The 27,484-nt window shown below is 38.3% G+C and overlaps 2 protein-coding genes, 1 long non-coding RNA gene and 1 pseudogene across 3 annotated transcripts; all 4 read right to left on the bottom strand.

Moving 5' to 3' along the window:
• LOC142554843 (DAR GTPase 3, chloroplastic-like) overlaps positions 1-11,708 on the bottom strand; it is a 28,975-nt pseudogene extending 17,267 nt beyond the window's left edge.
• A 5,483-nt stretch (positions 11,709-17,191) lies between these two features.
• LOC142554636 (uncharacterized) lies at positions 17,192-17,515 on the bottom strand. Its single transcript, XM_075665301.1, has one exon. It carries the CDS (start codon positions 17,513-17,515, stop codon positions 17,192-17,194), a length of 324 nt encoding a protein of 107 aa, XP_075521416.1.
• An 8,314-nt stretch (positions 17,516-25,829) lies between these two features.
• LOC142553843 (uncharacterized) lies at positions 25,830-26,246 on the bottom strand. The gene is made up of 3 exons (XR_012822015.1): positions 26,138-26,246; positions 25,993-26,056; positions 25,830-25,901 (listed from the first exon to the last, which is right to left on the bottom strand). It is a non-coding gene; the product is annotated as an uncharacterized LOC142553843 (long non-coding RNA).
• A 286-nt stretch (positions 26,247-26,532) lies between these two features.
• Positions 26,533-27,474, bottom strand: LOC142554635 (uncharacterized). The gene has a single exon (XM_075665300.1). The coding sequence runs from the start codon at positions 27,472-27,474 to the stop codon at positions 26,533-26,535; it is 942 nt and encodes a 313-aa protein (XP_075521415.1).
• Positions 27,475-27,484: the final 10 nt, after the last annotated feature.

Below are 27,484 nucleotides of genomic sequence, written 5' to 3'. Positions count from 1 at the left end.
AAAAAGCAAAATTTTGACCCACATTTTTGAATAAAGATCCGATTAATCCCGAAAAGAATTGAGTTAGAGCCCGGGTCCCCACAACAGGTGGTATCAGAGCAGTAGGTTCTGTAGACTGAGATAGAATAGAATGAGCGGGGTAGATCGAGTCTCCTTCCTTGCTTTTGATGTGCTAGCATGATTTATTGCTTTCCCTATTACATGATGTATTGTTATCTGAATTGAGTTACAGCATGTACTTGTAAAGACTGAATCAGAACTGATTCTGGATCAGAGGTATATGATTAGAGGAGGAATGAGACAGATTGTATAGACTGTGTACTAATCTGTTTGATAATCAGAATATGCCGCCTAGAAGGATACCACAACCAGCTGCAGGGCGAGTGCCAGAACAGGGTAGTACGTCAGGTACTCAGATGGATGTTACAGCTACACCTATGGAAACCTTATTGAATAGATTTCAATCAATTCCATCCTCCGACTTTAAAGGGCACGGAAAATGCAGTGGATTCTGAGAGCTGGCTAGACTGATATAGATGTTGTTTGAATCTCTTGCCTATACAGATGAACGGAGAGTGAAGTTGATTGGGCATCAATTACACGAAGTGGCAAAAAGTTAGTGGCGTACAACGAAACGAGCCCTGGAGCATAGAGGTATCGATATTACTTGGAAAGTATTTAAAGATGAATTTTATCAACGTTTCTTTCCAGTGTCGTATCGAAAAGACAAAGTGGCCGAATTTGCCAATTTGAGACAGGGGCAGTGGAACATAGAAGAGTATGTTGCCAAGTTTTCTTCTTTGCTCCGATTTGCGCCACACGTGGCAGGAAATGACGAAGTGGTCGCGGACCAGTTCATCAATGGTTTGAACCCGGATATTTTTACTTTGGTGAACACGGGACGACCTAAAACCTTTTCTGATGCACTGAACCGAACAAAGGGAGCAGAAGCTGGCTTGATCAGGCAGCGATGAGGCTTCTTATAGTGCTCAGAGTCAGAGACCGCCACAGCCTGCCGCCCAGTTTCCACCACCTCCTCCTCGATTTGATAGTGGAAGCAGTAGTAGTGGCAAGAAGGATTCTTTGAAATTTAAGGGTAAGCAGTTTAAGAGATCAGGGAGCAGTTCGTCGAGCTCCAGTGGGTCACAACAGAGAGGTCCTGGCCAGAGTGCAGAGTATACTGGTGTTTATTGCAGTTCTTGTGGTGGCAGGCATGCCACTAAGCAGTGTAAGGGAGTTATGGGCCGATGCAATATTCGTAAATAGCAGGGACACTTTCCCAAAGTCTGTCCAAAGAGAGGTGCACAGCAAGCTCAGAGTATTGGAGCGTCTGGTTCAGTATCTCAGCCGGAGCGGCAAGCATCATCTGTTCATTCCTTCCAGCCGCCACCTGCACCGTCCCAGTCCCGAGCCAGAGGTAGCCAGACAGTGAGCAAACCTCCCAGACAGCAGGCTCGAGTGTTCGCACTGACAGAGGAGCAGGCCCAGGATGCGCCAGATGATGTGATTGCAGGTAACTGTTTTCTTTGCGGTTATCCTGCATATGTGTTGATAGACACAGGTGCATCCCATACATTCATTTTTGAACATTTTGCATTGACACATGCATTGCATGTCGAGTCAATGTCTACTGTAGTATCTATTTATTCTCCGTTGGGAAGTGGTATGATATCTTTTACTTCAGTTAGACATTGTATACTACAGTTTGAGGGGCATGAGATTTATTTAGACTGTGTTGTGCTTGGTTTATCTGATTTTGATTGTATTGTTGGGATTGACATGTTAACCAAGTACAGAGCTACTGTAGATTGTTTACAGAAGATTGTCAGGCTCAGACCAGAGATGGCGGACGAATGGAAATTCTACGGTAAGGGTTCCAGATCTCGGATTCTCTTAGTATCTGCTTTGACTATGAGTAGATTGTTGCAGAAAGGAGCAGAGGGATTCCTTGTCTATTCTGTATATCTACAAAAATCGAGCCCGGCATTGGCAGATTTGCCAGTAGTACGGGAGTTTGAAGATCTATTTCCTGACGAGATTCCAGGGTTACCTCCAGCCCGAGAGGTAGATTTCAGCATAGATCTTGTTCCAGGTACCGTTCCTATTTCGAGAGCTCCGTATAGAATGGCACCTATTGAGTTGAAAGAATTGAAGGCACAGTTAGAAGATTTGCTAGCCAAGGGATATATCAGACCCAGTGTATCTCCTTGGGACGCACAGTGCTATTTGTGCGAAAGAAAGATGGTTCGATGCGATTGTGTATCGATTACAGGCAACTGAACAAGGCAACGATAAAGAACAAGTATCCTTTGCCTCGCATTGATGACTTATTTGATCAGTTGCAGGGATCATCTTTTATTCTAAGATTGATTTGAGATCGGGATATCACCAGCTGAGAGTTAGAGATGTTGACATACCGAAGACAGTATTCCGAACCAGGTATGGACATTATGAGTTTGTTGTTATGCCTTTTGGTTTAACGAATGCTCCAGCGGTGTTTATGGGATTGATGAACCATGTCTTTCAGAGGTATTTGGATGAGTTTGTAATTGTTTTTATTGATGATATCTTGGTTCATTCTAAGAATCTGAATGAACATGCCAATCATTTGAGAATTGTGTTGCAAACATTGAGAAATGAAAAATTATTTGCTAAACTGTCAAAGTGTGAGTTTTGGCTGAGAGAGGTTGTCTTCTTGGGTCATATCATATCTGGAGACGGTATTTCTGTAGATCCGACTAAAGTTGAAGCTGTGATCAGTTGGCCGAGACCGACTTCTGTGCCAGAGATACGCAGTTTCATGGGTCTGGCAGGGTACTATTGACGATTCATTAAAGATTTCTCCAGCATTCTGCGGATTGTGAATCCAGCTTTCTATAGTTGAAGAAGAGGCTGACCAGTGCACCTGTCTTGATGATTCCTTCAGGTACGGGAGATTTCGTTGTATATTGTGATGCATCTCATAGAGGGCTGGGATGTATTCTTATGCAACGAGGTCATGTGATCGCATACGCCTCGAGACAGCTGAAGCCACATGAGATTCGATACCCATTCATGATCTTGAATTGGCGGCTATCGTATTTGCATTGAAGATTTGGCGTCATTATCTTTATGGCGAGAAATTTGAGATCTACTCTGATAATAAGAGCCTGAAGTATCTGTTTTCTCAATCAGAATTGAATATGAGACAACGCAGATGGCTCGATTTGTTGAAAGACTTTGATTGCGAGATCAAATACTATCCAAGGAAGTCAAATGCAGTAGCGGATGCCTTGAGTCGAAGGGTTTGTGCTCTATCCTTGTCGACGATAGGTGTTACGAATATGATTGAAGACTGTTGTTTGTCTGGATAAGCATTTGATACAGGTAGTAGACCATTGCTACTTGCTTCAATTCAAATTGAGCCAGATTTGATTATGAAAATCAAGGAAACCCAAAGAACCGATTCGAATATTAAGAAATCGATTGATATGATCAGATCAGGACATCAGTCTGAATATCGGGTACATGATTATGTTCTGTATGTGAATAACCGTCTGGTAGTGCCAGATGTTGCAGAGTTGAAGCAACAGATTTTGTCAGAAGTGCACTGTAGTCGGTTTAGCATTCATCCTGGTGGAAGGAAAATGTACAACGATTTGAAGACACAATTCTGGTGGAAACAGATGAAGTCAGATATTGCAGAATTCGTGTCTAAGTGCTTAAATTGCCAATAGGTAAAGGCCGAGAGAAAGAATCCAGGAGGTTTACTTCAGAGTTTATCTATTTCTGAGTGGAAATGGGGTCACATTTCCATGGATTTCGTGACGAAAATTACCTCGATCATCCCGGGGCTGTGATGTGATTTGGGTCATTATTGACAGATTGACCAAATCAGCGTGTTTTATTCCATACAGAATGACATATCGACATGATCAGATGGCTGAGATTTATATCAGAGAGGTAGTCAGATTGCATGGTGTGCCGAAGTCTATCGTATCAGATCGTGATCCACGATTCACTTCACACTTTTTGGCACAGTTTGCAGCAAGCTTTAGGTACGACATTGCACCTGAGTACTGCCTATCATCCCCAGACAGATGGAACAGTCAGAGCGGACTATCCAGACTTCAGAGGACATGTTGAGAGCTTTGGTACTAGACTTTGGCACTAGTTGGCAAGATTCACTACCGTTGTGTGAATTCTCATACAACAACACCTATCAAACGAGCATAGAGATGGCACCGTTTGAAGCGTTATATGGCAAGAAGTGCAGATCTCTTCTATGCTGGGATGATATATCTGAGGTACCAGAACTTGGACCTGATATGATTCGTGAAATGACTGAGAAGGTAAAGATAATTCAGAAGAGGATGAAGACAGCACAGGATAGGCAAGCCAAGTATGCCAATATCAGACGCAGACCGCTAGTATTTGAACAAGAAGACAGAGTGTTTTTGAAGATTTCTCCTTTCAGAGGCGTTGTCAGATTTGGCAAACGCGGGAAGTTGTCTCCTAGATACATCGGTCCTTACGAGATTCTTGAGAAGATTGGTGATCGAGCATATCGACTGGCTCTTCCTCCTTCTTTATCTGGGATACATGACGTTTTTCATGTATCGATGTTGCGTAGATATATACCAGATATTTCTCATGTCATTCAGCCTGACGAAGCCGAGCTTGATCAGACGTTGAGTTATGTTGAGCAACCGATACAGATTCTTGATCGGAAAGAGAAGCAGCTCAGGACGAAGACTATTCCACTTGTAAAAGTCCAGTGGAGTCGTCATGGCATCGAGGAAGCGACTTGGGAGACAGAAGCAGATATGAGACAGAGATATTCCGAGTTGTTTACATGATTTGAGTATTTATTCAGCTTTCGATTATATTGTTTTTCATTTATGATATGATTGATGGCCTGCGATTTTGAGGACGAAATCATTTCTTAGAAGGGGAGAAATGTAAGGCCTGAGATTTATTAGTCTTCATTGATGCGATATTCAAAGATATGAGAATGCATGACATGTAATGAGAAGCAATAAATGAGATGGGGGAAGGAGAGACATGAAAAATTAGAATTTTGAATGAAGGGCAGACCGCACCCGCGGTTAATGGATAGAGAGTTGGAAATTATTTACAGAAATGACACCGCACCTGCGGTTCAAACGTAACCACACCCGCGTTGATGTCACCGCACCAGCGGTCTTATATGTAGCGCACCCGCGGTCGTCGATTTTGTAAAATGAATAGACTGCCGAAGCTTGAGCGTACATGCGGCCTAGATGGAGCGCACCCGCGGTGCAGCATGCGAGAAAGCCACCTTTGTCTCTTATGATGACACATGGCATATATATATATATAGAATTGTTCTGAGTCTTCATTTTTAACACTTCCATCAGCTGAGAAACGAAGGAGAAAAGGGTTCCAAGCTTTCTTCCATCTTTACTATTTGATTGTGTAAGATTTACTTTTCCAAAAGTAAATCCAGGCTTAAATTCTTGTTCTACACTTCAAAGGCTACAAGAGGATGTAAGTTTCATTCATTTCCTGCATGATTTGAGATATTGATGTTGGGGAAACTTGGATATGCTTGTAGATATATGTTCTTATGATTATAAGCAACGGTTATTCGCAACCGGATCGAAGAAATGGTACCGTATGTAATTGTTATGAATTCCATCATATGTATGATTTAACATGTTCAGATTTCAGAGTTAATGTGTATTATGAAGAGAATGGTGAATTGTGGATATTGATTATATTGTGTTCATTTATGAGTTGATCGGTATATCGAGAATCCGCCGTTATGCCGTCGAATTGTATTCAGATTAAAGATTGAGTCCTATATGTATTGATAGAATGCACTTTGATCGTGCCATTTCAGATTATATTGGCAACTTTGATAGCGAGACTTCGACTACGACAGATTGTTCGACGAAAGGTATAATTCATCTTTTGTTTGGGGAAGACACAACTTAAATGAGATTCAATTTGAGTTTCTCAACCAAATCACATACTAGAATTGTTGTCTATCTTTTGATATGATTTTGATTTGTTTATGGACTTATATTCTAATCCCTTGATATGACGATGCCTTGTTTATAGATTTATATTCAAGCATTTGAGATAGGAGAGTCATTGGCAGACTTGCCAAACTAGACGTTCGGTGGTATCGACGCTTCGGATCAGATTCACTCCGATTGTAGACATTCGATACAGACAAGGCCGAAGTCTAGGAATAAGACGTACAGTTACCCCGATTGGGAGGGTAGGTAACAGACAGTGACGTCTTATTCACAGCAGGATCCCTAGAGTAGAGTCGAGTTGAGTCAAGACATGATTTGATTTGTATTGCATGCTCATATAGATTAGTTTCAGAGACTATGGAACCCATTGTTATTGCTTTCATGCATGAATTATGATTATGTATTAGCATGCATACATGTTTTATACTGGGATTTGTTCTCACCGGAGTTTTCGGCTGTTGTTATGTCTGTATGTGTGCATAACAACAGGTGGGGCAGGATCTGGGTCACGACAGAGATGAGTTCGAGATAGCGTGGTGACTTCGGGCGCCGAAGATTACTAGTTGTTTCTTACTAGACTTGTACTACTTGTGGTTTTTGTTTGAATTAAACACTAGTTTGTATGAATGTATTAGAACAAGACATGTAATTATGTTTATTGAAATAAAATAAAGAACTATCTTGTGCTTGCTTATATACATCTGAATTAATGTTAAAAAGCTAAATTTTGACCCACATTTTTGAATAAAGATCCGATTAATCCCGAAAAGAATTGAGTTAGAGCCCGGGTCCCCATAGTATTCGAACCAAGTCTGGACATTAGTGGATCCACCTGAGGGAATCAGTTCCCATAGGATGCAAATGGATCTACAAAAGAAAGCTTGGGGCGGATGGGAAGGTATTGACCTTCAAAGCAAGGCTAGTTGCAAAAGGTTATACTCAAAGGCAAGTAATTGACTATGAGGAAACTTTTTCACCAGTTGCTATGTTTAAGTCCATTAGAATATTACTAGACATAGCAGCATGGTATGACTATGAGATATGGCAAATGGATGTAAAGACTGCATTTCTCAATGGAGACATCAAAGAAGAAATTTATATGTCTCAACCCGAGAGATACACATCAGTAGAAAGTGAGCATAAGGTATGCAAACTTCAGAGATCAATATATGGTCTCAAGCAGGCGTCAAGGAGTTGGAACCTCAGATTTGACAGCACTATCAAAGAGTTTGGTTTTGCCAAAAATCCTGAGGAACCTTGCGTATATAAGAAAGTTAGTGGGAGTGCAGAGACATTCCTAGTACTTTACGTTGATGACATCCTACTCATTGGGAATGATGTAGGATTACTGCAATCAATTAAAGTATGGTTGGCTAGTAAATTCTCCATGAAGGACATGGGTGAAGCATCTTATGTATTGGGAATACAGATCTATAGAGATAGATTGAAGAGGATGCTGGGACTCACCCAAGCCACTTATATCGATACCATACTTAAGCGATTCTCTATGGAAGAGTCCAAGAGAGGATACTTACCAATGTGTCACGGTGTTACTCTATCTAAAGCAATGTGTACCAAAACTGATGTAAGAGATAGAAATGATGACACGTGTTCCATATGCGTCCAGCCATTTGTAGTATCATGTATGGTATGATATCGACGCGTCCTGATGTTGCTTACGCTTTGAGTGTTACAAGCAGATATCAGGCGAATCCTGGTCCAATGCATTGGAAGGCCGTGAAAGATATTCTTAAGTACTTAAGAAGGACTAAGAACTTGTTCATGGTCTATGGGGGTGGAGAATTAAAATTGGAAGGCTACACTGATTCTAGCTTCCAATGTGACGTAGATGATTCGAAATCGACCTCTGGTTTTGTATTCAAGCTTAATGGTGCGGCTGTCTCTTGGAAGAGTTCCAAGCAAGACACCGTTGCAGATTCCACCACTGAAGCTGAATACGTTGCTGCATCAGCTGCAGCCAAAGAGGCAGTTTGGATGAGGAATTTTGTCCAAGAGTTGGGCGTCATTCCTAATGGAGTTGATCCAGTCCCGGTGTACTGCGACAACACTGGTGCCGTTGCGCAAGCAAAGGAACCAAGGTCTCATCAAAGATCCAAACATATACTGAGGAAGTTCCACATCATCTGCGAGATTGTGGGAAGAGGAGATATATCAGTTGAAAGAGTCGCCTCTGCAGATAATGTTGCTGATCCACTCACGAAGCCCTTGCCAGGACCATTGTTTGAGAAGCATCGCGAAGCAATGGGATTAAAGTTTATGGGTAGTTGGCTCTAGGGAAAGTGGGAGATTGTTAGAGTAGATGTCCTGCAAGCCAACTATTGGCTAGGGATTTTATTGACTCAGTTGTAAAGAACAATCTTTATTTTAATATAATTCATTATTTCATGGTTTGTTATTTCTTTATCTGTATACCCATGTTATCAAACATAGATAAAGACCTTGATTATACTTTAATACAAATGAATCGTAATTCGATGTTGAAACTCGTTTGTAAACACTGTATAATCTAAATTCGTTCCTAGTCGATTCAGCCGCCTAAAACATGGATAAAGGTCGCTTGAGCTTGAGACTAGCATCTGTGATGTTGTGTACTGCGTTTCTTGGTAAGGGCATAGAGATGTCCAAACATGCAGATGGGTAGTCATATGATGATTATACTGAACAACCCTCCCTCGGACTTTCCAAGTGGTTATCATTCATCATGAGGATAAGTCCTGTGGTTATGATTGTACACCATTAGTCCTTACGACCCGGGACAACACTGAGGCTCTATATGCTAAGGCTGTGCTTTGACTCGTTTACCGACTCCAGGAGAGTCATCAGGTGGCGAGATTGGGTACAGTTGCGACACATGTAGGAGCAGTGTATTGTAGTCGGGAATTCACCGCTCACCTACGGGTGTGGATGTCCTATGTGATCTGATGAAATAATGAGTGCATTGAATCTCTGGCCAGAGTATGAAATGTACATTAGAGAAGGAGTTCTGTAGTTGTACATGCAATTCCACTATTTATTCTCAAAGATGTGTCACATAGTTATCGAATTATTATGCAACCCTCGATGAACCAATGGTTGCAGATTCGATCGGGATATATGATATGAAGGGACCGTACTATACGTTAATCATAATCGACTGGTTCTTGCAGGCACTATCAGTGATACCTAGGGAATCATGGGACGATGCTACTAGACGCTCTTACCATGATTCGATGGGTTTAATCGGAAATTAGTTTCTGACATTCTCATGATCAAATGTTGGTGCATGGAATGGGGCAAATTAGGGTAAGCTCAAATAAAGGAATTGTCCTGAATCACAAAGAGTTGTGAACCCACGGCTAGCTGTATCCCTGAACCATTGATGGTCACACAAGCACTGGTTTACTTGTTCCCGTTGAGATAATAAATTCAATGAGTTGAATTTATAAGAAATAAGTTTGATATGATCAATCGATAAGCTTATGAATAAAAATTATAAAAACTTATAGAAATTTTGAGAGCATGACTGTTAAGACAGTCAAAAGAGTGCACCTGCCTTATTTAGACATTGGTGATTTCGAAATTAAAGTGTGCATCATAATAACAAATAAGTTGAAGTTGTCACATCGATGATATTGGATCGTCGATCGAGATTATGATGAGATTAATGTAATGGGAGCATGGATCATGGCTTGTAAGAGTATAAGCTCATCATGCTAATTTATTAAAGTTCAAATTGGGCTTTAATAATTAAATTATATTTTAATTGAGTTAAAATATAGCCCATTAAGTTTTTATAAAATATGGTATTAATTTATGTAATATGAAAATATTCATGATTCCATAATTTAAAACTTGCACACAAAAAGCAAATTAATATTGATGCATAATATTATCAAAATATATACATAGATTCGAGAACCAAAATTGGGCATGCAATAAGAATCTTTCTTTACCTTAATTAATTGGTTAATTAAGTAAATGAAGTATTAGTATTTTAATAAGGATTTCTTATCCTTATTAATAGATATGCATTCGGTGGAAACAAAAACAAGATTTTTGAAAAGAGTTCATTGACTTTCGGCTTCTTCCCAATTTTCAAAGGCTGCTCTCGAAATTCTTATTCTTTTGCAAAAGTTTTCGGCCACCTTAATTTCTAAGTATTGGGTCGATTTCTTTTGTGTGTTCTATCTTTACGAAAAGATCTTCTACACTTTCTAGTGCAAGTTAGAAGATGAACAATTATTCCTAGTCGTAGACCTGATTCGGAGATCGAAGAAAGTTCGAAGGGATATACAACAAGAGCTACATCCGCTAATACCAGAGTAGTTGGTGCAAATGAATATTCACTAAAGGTATATTTTAAATATCCTATGTATGTTTAATTCACGTAAATCATACGAGTGTCCAAAAGAATTATTTTGTTTATCAAAATAAAATAAAAATTTTAAACCTCCGCTGCGTTTGGGCACGTAGAAAACCAAGATACAACAGTTCGAAGGATATGTCGTTAAATACCATTGCAAGCTTGCCATTGGCAAATACGATTTTAGTTCCCCGCCTACCATAAAAATTAGCCAAATAATTATATCATGTAATCTCTATTTAAAACAATAATCCTCTTCCTATTTTCCAAACCATGAATCCATATATGTCATTCAAAGTTCAATGATCATCACAATACCATATTAGTAAAGGAAAGATGCAACATGGTCAGAAATTAAATTTTCATTAAATTATAACACCATAAATTTCAAGCAGCTAACCAAATAAGTGCTTCGAGTCTGTAAATTTGAGTGTAAAAGGCATGGACTTCACTTCAAAGTTATTATGCCTAAGAAATGATGCGTTCAATTACCAAGGTATCAACTAGAAGCTGTTTATAAACCTATGGATGACTTGCGAACATCGGTATTTTTGCATCTCTAACTTTTATTACAATATCCTTTAATTTCAGCTATTCTTTGAGTTCTTTTTCAGTTTTTTCTATGTTTTCGGGATACCATTGAGAATTTCCATGGCAACATCTGCATAGAAGCAAATGTAAAATAAATCAGAAAATAATTGGTTCATCAGGCCGAAAGAGTACTATCAATTTCTACCTGAACAGTACGTAATGATCTTGTCTAGTGATAAATATCAGCTTCCAAATTTACCCAATCAAAATCTTCATGGACACTCTCCAAAGTGCTACAATGTTTTGAGCTCTCTTTTTCATGCTATCCAATTGGTTTCCGCAAAAAATCTCCAATGGTCTTTTATGCAAAACATTGCTAAATTATACTGAAAAATATGGTTGGATTTTTGCATACTTTAATCTTCTTTATTAAGGTTAGCATATGAAAAAATTTCTAAAATTTATTAATAAATACATAACAAAAAAACTCTCCCAAATATTTGAGTTTGAATTATGCAAAATCCAACCAAAAAAATTCAATACTTTCAATTCTCTTGCCTGAATAGTTGGTGAAGAGGTAGACGGATTGACGCAGGAGAGAGTTTTAGACGGAAAACCACAACATCGAATGTGGTGGAGATTTCCGGAGAGCGTAAAGGCTGGGCAATTAAGCCAGAAACCGACGGTCTGTAATATAATAGCAAAAAAGATCATAAATTAAGGTACATTGTGTTTCAATGAGTCTTTGAAACCACCGTCGGATGTCCACTGCTCGTGATCCATCCTTTAGTTCTTTCCTTATCTATATGTTCAACAAATTCATACATAAAATCAAAGGATAGGAAAGTTAGAATCAACATATATATATATATATGTTTCTCACGAAACTTGCGGGGTGTGCCATACACGTGATCGTGCCAAATATGGAATGATCTAACTTCTTTATCAAGCATTGTATGTTCGATTCGATCGTTAGTTCTAATTCCCTCGTTATGGTTGCAAAAATCAAATAAGTATAAACTGAGGAATATGATAAAATTATAGAGAGAATTAATGAACAACATCAAATTTAGTTATATTGTTATGAACATGAACGAAATTTTCACAAGAAAGTTGGAGAAATATGCCAAAATCTAAAGAAACTAGGATGCTGGAAATTGAAAAATATAAAGATTAAATATTGAGAGAAATTGAAGAAGCTTTGTTGCTGCTTTGTTGAATATTTTGTTGTGTGCTTTTTTCGATTCTTCCTATCAGCTTTTCTTCCACTCAACTGAACAGTTGGCAATCTTCCATGATCCATCATCGTGGATCATGGGTCAACTCTTCTCATCCTGGTATTCAACTGACTCCTTCTTAGGCTTGTCTACTATGCCTCTCCACATTTTTCGGGCTTCCATTGTCATTGGACTTCAAAGATTTGGGCTAAAAAATTTCCCCTAGCCAAATTACGGCATTGGCTAATTTGGAAAATTTGGCCCAATTTCGGCTATTTTGCTAATTCTACCAATTCGGCCCTAGTGGGCCGAACCGGCTATGTCTAATTTTCTATGTTCGGTCTTCTAGCTATTCAAATATGAGCCTTGCATAGAATCATATGGCTGAAAGGATTGGTTCTATGGGCTTGAAGATGAAATGATAGCTGATACATATGTTCTTTTTTCAACAGGTTAAATCAAGGTATGTTTTCCCTCAACCCCCTAATTCCTCTGGTGTTTCTCAATCTGAGGTTCATCAGTGCAACTCATTTGTAGTAAAAAAAACCCTTGTCTTTTTCCATCTCCTTTTCAAATTTCATTTCCCATCCCAAACAATCTCTTATTTCTCTAACCTTCCTTAAACCCTTCCTTATCTCCTTCTTCCTCACTTCCTTCCCCCAAAAATTCCAGCGGCGCCCACCGATCCTCCTGAAGAGAATGCTGTACCACGCCGCTACCTCGCATTTCTTGACTTATCTCACCTTCATAATGGCTTCCAGCGTTTAAGTTCCTCAATTTCCCCTCCTCTGTATATTGTGTTGACGCCTTCCGCAGCTTCAGTGGATGACGCTTGCCAGCATCGGCGTTCCTAGGAGTTTGTTAGATATCGCTCGAGCCTTGGTGGACTCCAGTCTCTGCGTGGTGTAGGTTTTTCTCCTCTAGGGTTCATCGACTTTGCGCCCCATCTCCCAAACACAAGGTCTCTCGGGACAAGTAATTCCTTGAATTTTTTTTCTAGTTTGGGAAGTGTTCGATTCAATTTGATGACGTAGTTAGGTGCTCAATCTAGGATCTCATTCGAACGTTTTGTGTGCATGTTACTTATTGTCGCATTGGCATGGGATCTCTAGAGGTCTTTGGCATAGAAAATCATAAATGGCACTTAACCTTTTGATCTCCTTCGCTTTAGTGGTGCTTGTGTCTTTAGTTGTATGCCCAAATACTTAAATTCTCTAAGCCCCTGAGATGAATTTCTATATGAGGGTAGTAGTTTTTGAGCCCTATTAATCATCGTGTCTTGTTCTCCCGTCATAAAATTGCGAAACATATTCCTGGAAGTGAAAAAATTTCAGTGGTTACCACGCCAATGAGGCAATGTGATTTGCTTATTTGATGTTGCAGAGACGTCTAGTGGTTCTATTTTTGTCGGCGCTAACTCTGCTGGTTATCAGGGCGATTCCCTTTCAGTAATCAAAAAAATGTTGACTTCTTGGTACTGCTTTCATATCTGTTTGGTTTCAATGGATCAGCCCATGTTTTCTTTTCTTGATTTTATACGTACTTGCAGGTCTGGAGACATCTCTGAAAATTCTACCTTGGCAGTAGTTTTCGATCCAGCCATCGATTCTTCTTACCATCAAATTCCTTTACCAATTGAGAGCATCAACCTGTTGTTCCCTCTCTCCACTCTCGAGTCTATTGCTTTATTGTTAGATAGCAAAGTGGCACCACCATTAGACTGTGCCAGGTTTAAATCCTTACGACGGGGTGATGCAGATTGGAACAATTGGGTAGACCTAATGAAAAGTTCAATGTTAATACCAAGGTAAAACAAGGTCTTTACCAACTCATCCAAATGTCTACTATTGACACCACCTTCAATATAGATCTTCTCGAAGGTGTTATTAGGTTGTCGGTTGCTCCATGTAGTTCTTTCATATTCCCTTGTGGTCCCATGTCTGTTACTTTGCACGATATCCTTCAATTCACGGGTCTTCCACTTCTTGGGAGTCAATTTGCTGGTTTAGTCTACACGCAAGATTTGCCTCAACTTTTCGAACAATATTTAAATCCTTCATCCTATTCCCAAATTATCTGGTCTTGGTGTGCCTTTTAACGAACTTCCTCCACCAGTGAGGAGATCATATATTATATGTGGGTTTTGATATGTAAATATCTTTTTGGTCCCTCTTCCGGTAAGCCCACCATGGAATATTTAGCTCTTTCTAGGTCTTTAAGTGTTGGGCATATCCATGTTCTTAGCGTGATGTTCTTAGGGTCCCTTTATCGATGTTTAATGTTGCTGGCACCTCTGTCAGAGCTTAATGGTTTCATGTGAATTCTCCAAATATGGTTGTTTTCTTACTTCCCTGAACTGACATCTTCTCTAGGCTCTCTTACTGAAAATTTGTCGTGGAAAGGTCTTATGTCTTGCCAAAGTGAATTCATTGTTGCAGAGGCTTTTTCATTCCTGCAATCTTTAGCCTTTGATAGGCCAACCCATCGTCTACTTTGCTTCACAGTTAGGGCTTAAGACTACCAAGGGATCAAACACAAGCCACTATGAGGAAGGCCGATGTACCATCTGTCGTTGAGGCTGTCCACATTACCGTTCTTCACCTTAGATCCTTATTGTGTGATGGGACATCCCCTCGCGACCAATGCACTCAATACTTTGAATTTTACAATCCGACATTGTATCCTTCTCAGCTAGGCTTTTGACTGAGTTTCCCTTCTAGCACCTTATATCTGCCTCACACCATCAATGACATGATGAAAATGGAACTTTCCTAGAAAAATTTCACCTCACTGTCTCTCATCGAGTTGTTTGAGAAAGAAAAATTCTTCTAGAATCCTGCCAGTGAAAATCATGTTACTATTTCTGATGGAAAATTTGACTTGTGGCTGTGAGATATACATCTCTTGTCCCCGAGGCGTTAAAAATTTGAAGTACGCGCATTCATCCTTATTCCTCTGTTGTGATTTGTTACTATTACTGTTTAAAATAATTATGTTTTTTTTTTTACAGGTACCCAAGGCGTCCAAAAAGCATTGGACTTGTCGGTTCAGCAAAAAGGGTAAAGATCCATAAGCTATCACTGCTAAATTGCACACCATTGACAGAGGAAAGAAGGGATCCATGTCCAAGCTATCGAGGAGACGAACTCAGTCCACAACTAGACCACTTTCTGGAATCTCCAAACCTGTACCAAGCCCATCGATTGGCGCCATTACCGTTGAAGATGACAGTTATTCCTCCGAACTAAGTAATCGGCTCACTTCCAACCTTCAGGTAAAATTTAGTTCTATCCATTTTCTTTCGTTATGACACAATGCTCATTTTTTATTTTGATAATGTAGGTTCATTTTCTCTCGTTTTTTCTTTTGATAATGCAGGGCTTAACAGCAAGACGTGCCATGATTTCTTTGGTCGAAGAGGACATGGACTTTGCTTTCAGCTTTTTAGATTCGGGACCCTCCCACATGGTTTCTTCATCTCATCTTCCTTTTGGTTTGGAATTAGCCACAACTAAAGTCTCATTGCGACACTTTCTGAACATGAATCTCAAAGCATTAGGGGCCATGAAAAAAGCCATTTTCTTGTCTATTGTGTCTATTTTGAAGAGTAGCCCCTATTTTCCCCCATCCCCATTGCATGACGTGTTAAATACTTTGCCAAAAATTTTCTCAGCTTTTCAGGAATCCATTTCCACTTTTTCGGAAACGTTGATTCAGGTGAGAAAATTCGAAGCACAAAAAGAAAAGTTGGATGGTATGCTCTACGAGGGGAAAATAGCCTCAGTCCACTCTACAACAGAAGAACACAAATTTTGACGTCAAAAAAAGCAAGTGAAGAAGTTAGAAATGGAACTTGCCCAACATAAAGCTGACATGATAACCGTTTTGCACGACAGTGAGGTTTTGAAAGCTTCCTCTTTCAAACTCAGGGCTGACATCCAATGTTTGGGCGACGATATAATCACAGGCATGCCTATCAACAGTGGGAAGATACCTTGAAGGTGGCTGAGAAGACTGAGTGTCTTTCTAAATGGGAAGATTTGCATCAACTTGATCTCTCTTGAGCACTCGTTCTCACCCTCATTGCTATCATGGTTTATTTTGGCATCAGACCGTAGTGTGGTACATTCTCGATTTGTTTCACTTGTCTGCAATGATTTGGCTTACCTCGTTTTGTTTCAAGAATGTTAGAAGGTGACTGAAAAGCCAAACTTTTCTAGTAAAATACATTGTTGTTCTTGTATCTGTTTCTTGGGATTTATTTGCAGGTATTTACATTTTTGGCATATCACATTTACAAAGAAAACTCGGCTAAATTTCTTTAAAGTGAAAAAAATTTAACAGGATGCCTGCTTTTCTGCAATTTTGTCGCAAACACTGCTAGTCAACATTTGTCACCAACCAATAGCTAAAAAACATTTTTCGAATAATGCTCACCAAAGTTTCAAGACATGCACTAAACGAGATTCACTTTGTCATCGATTTGGCAAACTAACGCAACAAACATTCTGCCCAAAATTTATTAACTACAGCGGACACCATGAGCAAGTATCTTCATTTATTCACAGCTGTTCCATCATTATTTACAAATAAGCTCAAAAAGGGAATGGCTTAAAAGCTCATTATTCACAAATTTATAGAATTTTCTTAAAAGTCAACACTACCAAAATCCATCAAAGTGGCTATTTGTCCTACTTTGTATAATACTTCTACTCTATTCCAGCTTCATGAACTATCTGTCTCTTGTACCCCTATCCAACTACTAGGATAATAATGTTTCAAGTACTTGCCATTGATGCTCCTCCTGTGTGGCTCTCCATCTAGACTTGCCAACCAATATGCATTTCCATCCAACACTCAACGAACTTTGAATGGTCCCTCCCAATTGGGTGACCATTTGCCGAATTCCCTGTCTTTTGATCTGAAGGGTATAATTACCTTCCAAACTACGTCTCTCTCCTCGAACACTTTCTTATTCACATGCTTATTGTAACTTCTAGCCAACTTGGATTTTTGAAGCATCAAAGCATTATACGTTTGCATTCTCTGCTCGTCCAAATCTTCAAGTTCCATAATCATTGACTCCCTAAATGCTCTAGCTCCAACTCATTTTGGTGAATCACTCTCAAAGAAGGAATCACCACTTCCTTAGGCAACATAGCATCATGTCCGTAAGTCAAGGTGAAAGGGCTTAGACCAGTAGATTTTCTTTTCGATATTTGATAAGCCCACAAAGTTTCCGATAGAATCCGGTGCCAATCTCGGGGGTTTTCCTCCATCATTTTTTTCAACATCTTAATCAATACTTGGTTTGAAGCTTTAACTTTACAGTTGGATTGGGGATAGTGAGGTGGAGAATTAATCAACTGGATTTCGTATTCCTCAGCTAACTCCTTCATTTATGATCCTACGAATATAGTTTCCTGTTCGGTTGTGATCGATTGTGGATTCAAAATCTGTGAATGATATGTTCTTTCACAAAATATCACTCTGCTCTACCTTTTTCATGGGGATGACTTCGACCCACTTGGTGAAGAAATAAGTAGCCATAGTTATGAAGGAATGCCTTTTAGATGAAGGAGGATATATTTTACCTATCAAATCCATGGTTTACCCCTGAAATGGCCACGGCTTTATGACAGCATACAATCCATCAGCTGGTATGCTCTGAACATTCCCATGTTTTTGACACTGTTAAAACCCTCTTCAATATCTTATACAGTCCTTTAGCATCGATGGCCAATTATGGCCATGTCTGCGGATTAACCACCTCATTTTAATTTCAGACTTGTGTGCTCCACATATTCCTTTATGTACTTTTTGAATTACTCTCATGGACTGTGGGAAGCCCAAACACCGCAACAATAAATCATCGTCCCCTTTCCTGTACAGTTCATCTTCCACCAAGGACATAATGCAGGATTCTCATCTTCAAACCATAATGTAACTTATGATCAGAATTCCTCAAATAGTCTTTTATCTCATCTCTCCAATCCCCGGCAAGCTCAACATCAATATCAGAAGTATTTACGTGTATTCCTCGTTGATGAATAGAAGGATGATTTATCCTTTGTACCAACAAAAGCTTTTGGGTGAGCTCGGGTGGCATCTATAAGCCAGAAGCAATCTGAGCTAGTTCATCAGCTTCTCAGTTTTCTTGTCTCGGCACGTGGTGGAACGCCACATAGTCAAAATCATCAAGGAGTTGTGAAGCAGAGGTGAAATAAGGGGCTAATACAAAACTTGAACATTTATATTCTCCCGACATTTTTTGAGAACCAATTGAGAATCTCAAATAATTAAAACATCTTTAGCACCCAGATATCATAAAATCTCTAATCCAATCACTAGTGCTTCATAATCGGCCTGAATATTGGTGCATGAAAAGTCCAGATTAAATGACAAAAACCGTCTTAACTCTGGTTGGGGATGTTATCACAACTCCAGCTCCTAACGCCCTCTCCATACTTGAACCATCAAACTTCAAAATCCATGACTGATTAGCATAATACACGAGGATATTAGCTGGCACCATTCCCACCACTTCAACCATAGGATGATCTGCTAGAAAATCAGCCACCTCTTGGCCTTTCCCCGATTTTTTAGGGGAATAAATCAAAGTGAACTCATCCAGGGCTAGTGACCATTTACCAATCCTCCCGGTTAAAATGGGCTTGTGAAGCATATATTTAACAAGAATATTTGTGAAATCACGTAAACTCATGAATTAATCAAATAATGCCTTAATTTCATACATGAATAATTCAATGCCAAACACGATTTTTCTATCACTGAATATTTGATCTCTACATCTTTAAGTGTTTGTCTTAAATAGTAAATGGCCTGCTCATGATTCTCTTGGTTATTCTATGACAAAAGACATTCAATAGACTCCTGAGCGGCTGATATATATAATTTGAGGGGAATCCATATTTTGGCGCATCAGCACAGGAGGTTTGGAAATGTACTCTTTTATTTTATCAAAGGCTTCTTATTGACATCTCTCTTATTTAAATTTTTCAAAATCTTTCAATTTAATAATAGAGAAAATTCTCGAGCATTACCTGCGAAGTTTGAGATTAATCTTCTCAAATAATTTACCTTGATGAGGAAACTTTGCAGCTCTATCTTATTCTTTGGTGGCATCGCCTCTATAATAGCTTTAACTTTGTTCTTATCCATCTACACTCCCCTTTGGTACAATTAAAACTTGAGAAAATTTCTAGCACCGAAAGCACATTTTAAAGGATTCAACTTTAAATTGTATTAACTCATCCTTATGAAACTCTTCCTTAAGTGATTGATGTGATCTGATGCTTTTTTGACTTCATGACAATGTCAACATTATAAACCTCCAAACAAACGTCTATCATGTCGTGGAAAATTGCATTCATGGCTCTCTAATAGGTTGCTTCTGCGTTTTTAAATCCAAATGGCATGACAAACCATTCGAGTGTGCCAATCGTCCCAGGACATCTAAAGTTTGTATTAGACACATCTTCCTTTGCTATTTTTATATGATTGTATCTTGAAAATCCATCCATGAATGACATCAACTCGTTCTTTGCCACTGCATCAACGAGCATATCAGTTATTGGCATTACATAAACATCTTTCGAGGTGGCTCAATACAAGTCTCTGAAATCTATACAAACTCAAAGTTTTCCATTCTTCTTCATAACAGGGACTATATTTGTGAGCCATTCCATGTATCTCACTGGACGGATGAATTTGGCTTTGAGCAATTTTTCAATTTCTTCCTTCAATTTGAACTCAATTGCTTTGGACATTCTTCTAGCCAGCTGCCGATGTGGTTTAAAACCATCTTTAATTGGTAATCGATGTTCTACCCATTTACGCTCCAAGTCTGGCATATCTTCATTGTAACATCTAATAAATTTTAAATTTTTTTTTAAAGCTATATTTCGAAAAAAAACATTTTTATGCATGCATGCGACAACAACTGAAATTTACACATTTTAAAATAAAAGTATTCAACTAACAGTAAAAACACTACAGTTAAAAAAATACGACAAAACGTCAAACCCTAGACGGTCGAGCATCGTGATTCAAAATTCAAACACGCAAAAATCCTGAAAACCATCAACATATAAAAATGACAGAGTATGAAAATATCCATGATCTCTCCTAACTCATAAACATGATGTGCGGAAAAATAAGGTCCTCGAGTTAGCGTGAGCCCCGCTTTCTCAGTCTTTGGCGGCTCCAGTCTCCTCATCGATATGCTCAACTACATCATTCACATTTTTTTGAGTTTAAAGACTCAACACACCATAAATGTTATAACAAGTACATATACATATCATGCAGCAGTGAAAAGTACAGTAATTAAAATACTCTTCATGATCTTAAAAGCTTGAACTTAAACATATCGTGTCAAATCATAACGTGTCCAAAACATATCTCATGATAAAAACATATACGTGTTCATTTTCTTTATTTGAATTTTGTTCATTAGTTGTGACTTTCGTATCAGCTATATTCGATGGATCCATCTACGTGTAACCCTGGTACCCGACGGCAGGGACATCAGCGATAGTATTACCCATCCACTGAGCCTTGGCCTTACATGTCATCGTATTATCTAATTTGTATTAGTCACAACCAACTCTCATCCTTCAAAAAATGTCATCAAATTCCTCACTTATAAAAATCATAAATATACGTAATTTTTTCTAAAAATTAAGCATGCAATATATTTTTCATATTTCCATAAACATTCATGTTCTTGATAACATATACAATTAAAACATGTCAATTTGGGATCAGGGCGCTGCCAGGACTCGTAACTCGATCCGGGTGCAAAATGACCATATTGCCCCTCGAAAAATTTTGCGTAGAATGTGCACGGGAGTAGCGAGGAGGTTACTTAGTCAGGTTACGTAGTTCAAATTTCCCAGACCTTACAATTCCTGCCCTTAAACAGAATTTCGTCCTCAAAATTTAAGACGTACCGGATAACTCCGGGTAGCGACTCCTCATCTCGGTCTCAATCTCCCAAATAGCCTCCTACTCAAAATGATTCAGCCACTTGACGTTCACCATGTGGATCACCCTGTTCCAGAGCCTCCTCGTATGCCTATCCAGTATCTGAGTGGGTCTCTCCTCGAAAGACATGTTCGTCGTCAGCTGCAGTTGCTCAAAATTCAGAACATGCGAAAGGTATGACATGTACTTCCGTAGCATAATGACATGAAACACATTAGGAACTCCCGCCTGATTCGGCGGTAATGCGAATTTGTAAGCTAGCGTCCCCATTCTCTCTAGGATCTCGAATGATCCTATGAATCTAGGGGACTGGCACTACGAACCGGCGTAAAATAGAAATACGATCGTTTGGCTCTTTCTGGGGCTTTCTCCCGTAAACGGGCTCCCTCTGAGGCCTTCTTCCTCACGATATTCTCAAAAATCATATATCATATTTTTTTGTCTCAGTCAATTTACATCCTTCAAAATATTTTTTTCTTTTTCTTTTTAATCATAAAATATCATGTCATTTTCACATTCGAAAAATAAAATTTTTTAATAGTAAAAATTTCACAGATTTACCATTAATCATAAAATCTCATATTTTCATCATAAACCTTTTAAAATATCATTTAGCATGTGTTATGATCCCTCGTGGCACTGCCAACCCCTTTTGTACTACCCAAGTATAAAATGACTATTTTGCCCCTGACCTTTAAATTTCTCGATTCTGATTTTTCCTTACTTTTGTTGACTCGAGCCTATCCCAAACCATCATATAAGCTTAAAACTGATTTATAATATTTTTCTAAGATGTAAACGTGAGCCTTTCGATTTATTTCCGTGTTTAATTCTCAAATTAATTCAAAACTTAATATTTCCATCCCACACTTTAAATATAAACTTTTCATCCATAAAATACCCTCATGAACCATGAATTGACTGTCGTGGATCATGGTTCGAACCCTTTTCTTTTCCTATCCAATTTCGAACCGTAATATTTCTAGGTCAGGTTTTATTCCCAAAACCTTTGAACCATCCTCGAGCCACCAAATACCAGACCACGTCCGGCCCCTCCTAGACCACCCTGAACCATCCTAGACCAACAAACCTAGCCCCTAGCCCAGCCATCACAAAATCCTAACCCTTTACCTCCCTAGAGCCATTCGCATCCTAAAATCTCGAGCCACCACCAGACCACCCTTGACCTAACCACAAACAGACCATCCTGGACTCTACGTGAACCCCTCCTGACAAGCGCCGAGCCATTCCAAGTCCTAAGCCAAGCCGCGCATTCTCCCTTCTTTTCCTACCATGCGCGCGACCCCTTTTTTGAACCATCCATATCTGGGCCTGCATCAACCCACCGGTCCACCCCCTAGGACCAATAAGAGCCCCTTGGATCAAGCCTAACCTGTGTTCATCTCTCCCTGTCTCGGACGCGAGTTGCGCGCACATCCAAGCCTTCATGCTTCTGGTTTAGCTCTCTATCTGCACTGCAGAAGTGCCCAGCTGCCCTAGGACTCTTCCAAAACCATCATCACAGCCCACGCCAAGCCCTTGACAAGCCATGGCCAGCCCCCGTGCGTTGCTTCCCCATAGTCGTGCCCTTACCCAAGAGCAAACCCTAGGAATCTTCCTCCTAGCCATGCACAACCCTTCCATGCTCGTCCAGACCTCGTGTTGTCCCTTAAAATACACTGTTACTATCCCTTAAACACATCGTATTGGCAGCATGTCCTTAGGAATCATAACGTTTTTCATCGAGCGTAAAATCATCAAAACATTGAATATTTTCATCAAAACGTTAAGCAGTTTAAACTAAAATATTTTTCATGCAAACCTACATGAACATGCATATTATGATTTGAATAGTGCGTCAAAAGAGTTTAGAAGCGTGCCTTTGCGTTTTAGAATGCTCGAAAATACGCTCGTCGGCGTGGGGTGCGAGGAAGAACAAACGGGCGACGAAGACTCCTTGTTTTCTTCCCTTAAGATTTTCAAAATTTAGTGTGTTTATTGTGTGTGAGGATCAGCTGATAAGGTGCTTTAAAAGCCAAGATTTATAGTTTATAGATTTTAATTTGTATGATATTGGGCATGAGTTTTGTGCTTTCAAGTCTAGGAGCAATTGAACCTACTTATCCTAGGTAAATTTGGCTCAATAACACCTATTTAATTGCAATATAAAAGTATATGAAAATTAGTTTTCAAAATTAATAATTTTGATCTTTTAAGTCAATCATTTGCCCAAAACCTGGCTTCTCGGATAAAATCGTGCTTGACTCGTAAAATTCTTTGAACTCTACTATTTTTAGGAAAATTTAATCACATTTAATCATATTAATAAGCCTTGAAATATTTATTTTGTATTGGTCGTCCCCGATCCTTTCCTCAGCCTTATGGAATATTCGGGTAAATTTCTTCATTTCATGAAATCACGCACTTTAAACATTTAAGCATGTAAAATATATAACTTAAGAATTTAAAATCAATTAAGAAAATTAAATATGCAATTTAAATCATTTGCATGCATGCGGTTTACGTGAAATGATTTTTCGGGCGTTACAAATCTCCCCCTCTTGAATAAAATTTCGTCCTCGAAATTTGCCTAGTCGTGATTCTCGAAAAGCCTAGGCTCCTTTATTCACTTCATACTTAATCCACTTGGCTTAAATTTTGAACTCTATCATACTTTCGCTGCGTACTCTGATATGCCATCTTCTATTTTATATATTCATCCCAAATTTCTTGATCCCTATGAGCTCAAAGATTTAACTAACTCTACATAGCCTATCAATTATAAACACTAGTAGAAAAATCGCTTTTTACTTCGCGTATTCAATGAAGTAATAAGGTAGTTAATTGCCGAAGTATATGGACGTGAAGTAATAGATGTACCTTTTACTTCGCATAATAACCGAAGTTGTATGATTGAAAATACTGAAGTCTTTGGCCGGTTTTCGAAGGAAAACCGGTCCAGAATTGGACCAGTGCCGAAGTAAGAAATGTGTTTTACTTCATCGATTATTGTAAATAATGAAGTAATATATTATATATAACTTCGTCTTAATTATTATTTAGCGAAGTAGTTTAAATTTTACTTCATTATTTACAATAATCGACGAAGTAATTCATCTGAAAGACCTCGTAGTTATGTATTTTGATGAGGTAATAGACACAAACAACTTCACAATTTATCCTATTTGTGGAAGTAAATATAATCTATAACTTCAGCATTTATCCTATTTGTTGAAGTATTTTATATTATGTTACTTCACAATTTACATTTAGTGACGAAGTAAGTGGTTCGAAAGACTTCAGTAATTTGTATTTTGATGAAGTAATTGCGCAAAACAACTTCACTTTAACAGAACAATGTTGAAGTAAATTAATTCTATCACTTCGTCTGATTTCTTATTGACGAAGTATTTAATATTATGTAATTTCACAATTTGCAAATAACAACGAAGTAATTTATCTATTACACTTCATTTTTTTTATTTTGATGAAGTAATTGTTAAAAAAAGACTTCGCAATATATGACTTAATACACTAATATAATTAAACTCGTAAATTATCCATCTAAAAATTATTAATATCCACGAATCCACAATTACATATTCATCAATCCACAAGTAACCTAAAAAATGTATCCACAAAACCAAAAGTATATCCAAAATCCACAATGACAAACAAAATATTTGTCCTAACATACACCATCTATCTAAGCACCTACATAGGAGTAAACAAATTCACTCCATTCACTTCTAACCTCGTCATATTGACATTGAGTGTAATATTGGTTCTTGATGCATCCTGCAAACTGAAATTTGAAACATAAAAAACGTAAGGCTGGATGATTAAAACATAAAAAACGTAAGGCTGGATGAGCCGCCAAGCTAGCTAGGAAAATTAAAACTTAATCTTGGAACACAAATATAATTAACCCATGCTTAAAAACAATTATAAGAATTTCCCATGTACAACATATTTTTTTTCGAAGAACAAGCTGTCATAAAAAAGTAAAACCATATTAATTTGAAGATTAACGTAAAAGAATTAATATATGAGACAATTTTGATATGATTAACATGATGCATGTACCAATAAACGCAGACAACAAGAGTCTCGAGTTCAATCCGATATGAGGGAACCAATAAGGACAGATATAGACCAAAAAAACAGGAAAAGACAAAACCAGATCACCTTAAACTCCAACAAAATCTGAACCAACCAACTTCTTGTTTCAAGAAGCGAAATCAACTTAAAAGTAAGAACAGATTGAATTTGTGCCACTTGAAATGATACAAGAATCTTGAAAAAAAGACAACACTTACAGTCCAGAATCATACTCCCGTATATGATTTCTGGGCTTCAAATTTCTTAATAAAACCAACAACCCACCAAATAAAACAAATGAAAAGAAAGTATTTTAACCAAAACATATATCAGCAATAAACAGAATAAACACAAAAGCTTAAGATTACAACATAGAAGATATGAAAATCAGGAACAAAAGTTCCTTTTTTTATCAATAATATAAAATATATCACAATGACAACAATTCATCTCAAGCAATTATCTCAACAATAAAATATATCCCAATGGCAACACATTATCTCAACAATAAAATTTATCTTAATGACAACAATTCATCTCAATCAATCAACAAATTTATCCCAAGAAGAAACTCACCATCTTCTCCAACTGTGGATAATCACAATCGACTATCTCTTTCATGTACCTCATCACACAATATCCACACTCAACCGAACCACTTTGTTTCAGATTACCCTATAGTGAAATTGAAAAGTTAATGCAACAATCACAATCTAATTAATAACCACTACCAATTCATGTATTCATAAATAAGTACGATACATACCGTCAATATTTTAAAACCTGGCCCTTTAGAAATACCCTTGGAGGCATTGTACATCTTCACCCCACTACATTTTAAAAAGTAAGAAGTTATTTTTTTGCATATTTATAAGTTAATGTATTCAAAATCAACATAAGCTACTACTTACTTTGTCACAATAGTTTTCCATGTATCATCTCGGTTCCTGTTAGACGTTGAATCCAATAAATATATCATATTCTTATCTTCGTTGACGATTGTCAAGATCCAATGGTGCCTGAAAAAATGAAATTACAGCATTGACTACCATGAAGTAAAAATCTATAAATAACTAAATTCTTACCCAGTGTTGTATGGGATGAGGCAGATGCTATCTCTACACACTGCGTCCAACTGATCAGCAATATGTTGTGATAAGTCACGGCCATCTGTGCCAATCGGGCATGTAGGTATATTACCAGGATCCACAAACGAAAAATAATCAGCCTTGTCTTTTTTTTCAAATCTTTGTAGAGGTGACTGCATGATATAGATGCACAAATATATCGTTTAGATATATATCGTTTAGTTGCCATCAGCTGCAAGTGCAAGGCGAAGATTTCTTGGTTCACTTTCAAAGTCGGGCCACATATGATCCACCAACTTCCAAGATGGCGAATCAGCTGGATGACGTAACTGACCTGGAACTCCTGTGGTTTCTGCATGCCATGTTAAATTTTTCGAGGTATGTAGAGATTTAAACATGCGCTTAAATCTTGGTATGGGAGGGAAATACCACAACACCTTTGTAGAAACACCTTTCTTCTCAACGTTCTTCTTGGTTAGCTTCCACCGTGACAAGCCACATTTAGGGCAGTTTAAGCAGTCTTTATATTGCTTCCTATAAAGAATGCAATCATTGGAACAAGCATGAATCTTTTCATGACTCAACGCCAAACAACTCAATGTCTTTTTTACATCATACATTTTGGTTGGCAGGTTGTGATTATCTGGTAGCATATCCCCAAAATACATTAGTAGATCGGAAAATAGAGCGTCACTCATCCCATGCTTTGCTTTGGTGTTGTATAGTTTCACAATTGCACTCAACTTTGTGTAACGCTTACATCCATTATACAAAGGTTTCTCTGCTTCCTCAAAAAATTCCATAAACGCTTCTGGATTTTCTGTATAGTTATCATATGCTGTCTCACACATATTAGTGGTTTCAAAGTGTCCGTGATAGTTACCAATTGGCTCCTTGTTCATGCTCCAATTTACTTTGTCACTTTCAGCAGACTCACCGTGCCAAATCCAATTCACATAATTTTGACTAAAACCATGGAAATAAAGATGCTCTCGAACGGACTTAACTGGTCTTTTTTTAAGATTTTTACATTTGCAACAAGGACAATGAATTAAATTAGGGTCAATATGGGGATTCTCTAAACAACCTCTGATAAACAGTTCCACACCCTCCTCGTACTGTTTTGACCTTCTATCCGAGTGAATCCAAGAATTATCCATTTCAATACAG

Source organism: Primulina tabacum, chromosome 8 (genome assembly GCF_025594145.1).
Source record: "Primulina tabacum isolate GXHZ01 chromosome 8, ASM2559414v2, whole genome shotgun sequence".
Lineage (NCBI taxonomy): Eukaryota > Viridiplantae > Streptophyta > Magnoliopsida > Lamiales > Gesneriaceae > Primulina > Primulina tabacum.
The sequence above is the reverse complement of the archived record's forward strand: the minus strand, read 5'-3'. Positions and strand labels throughout refer to the sequence as shown.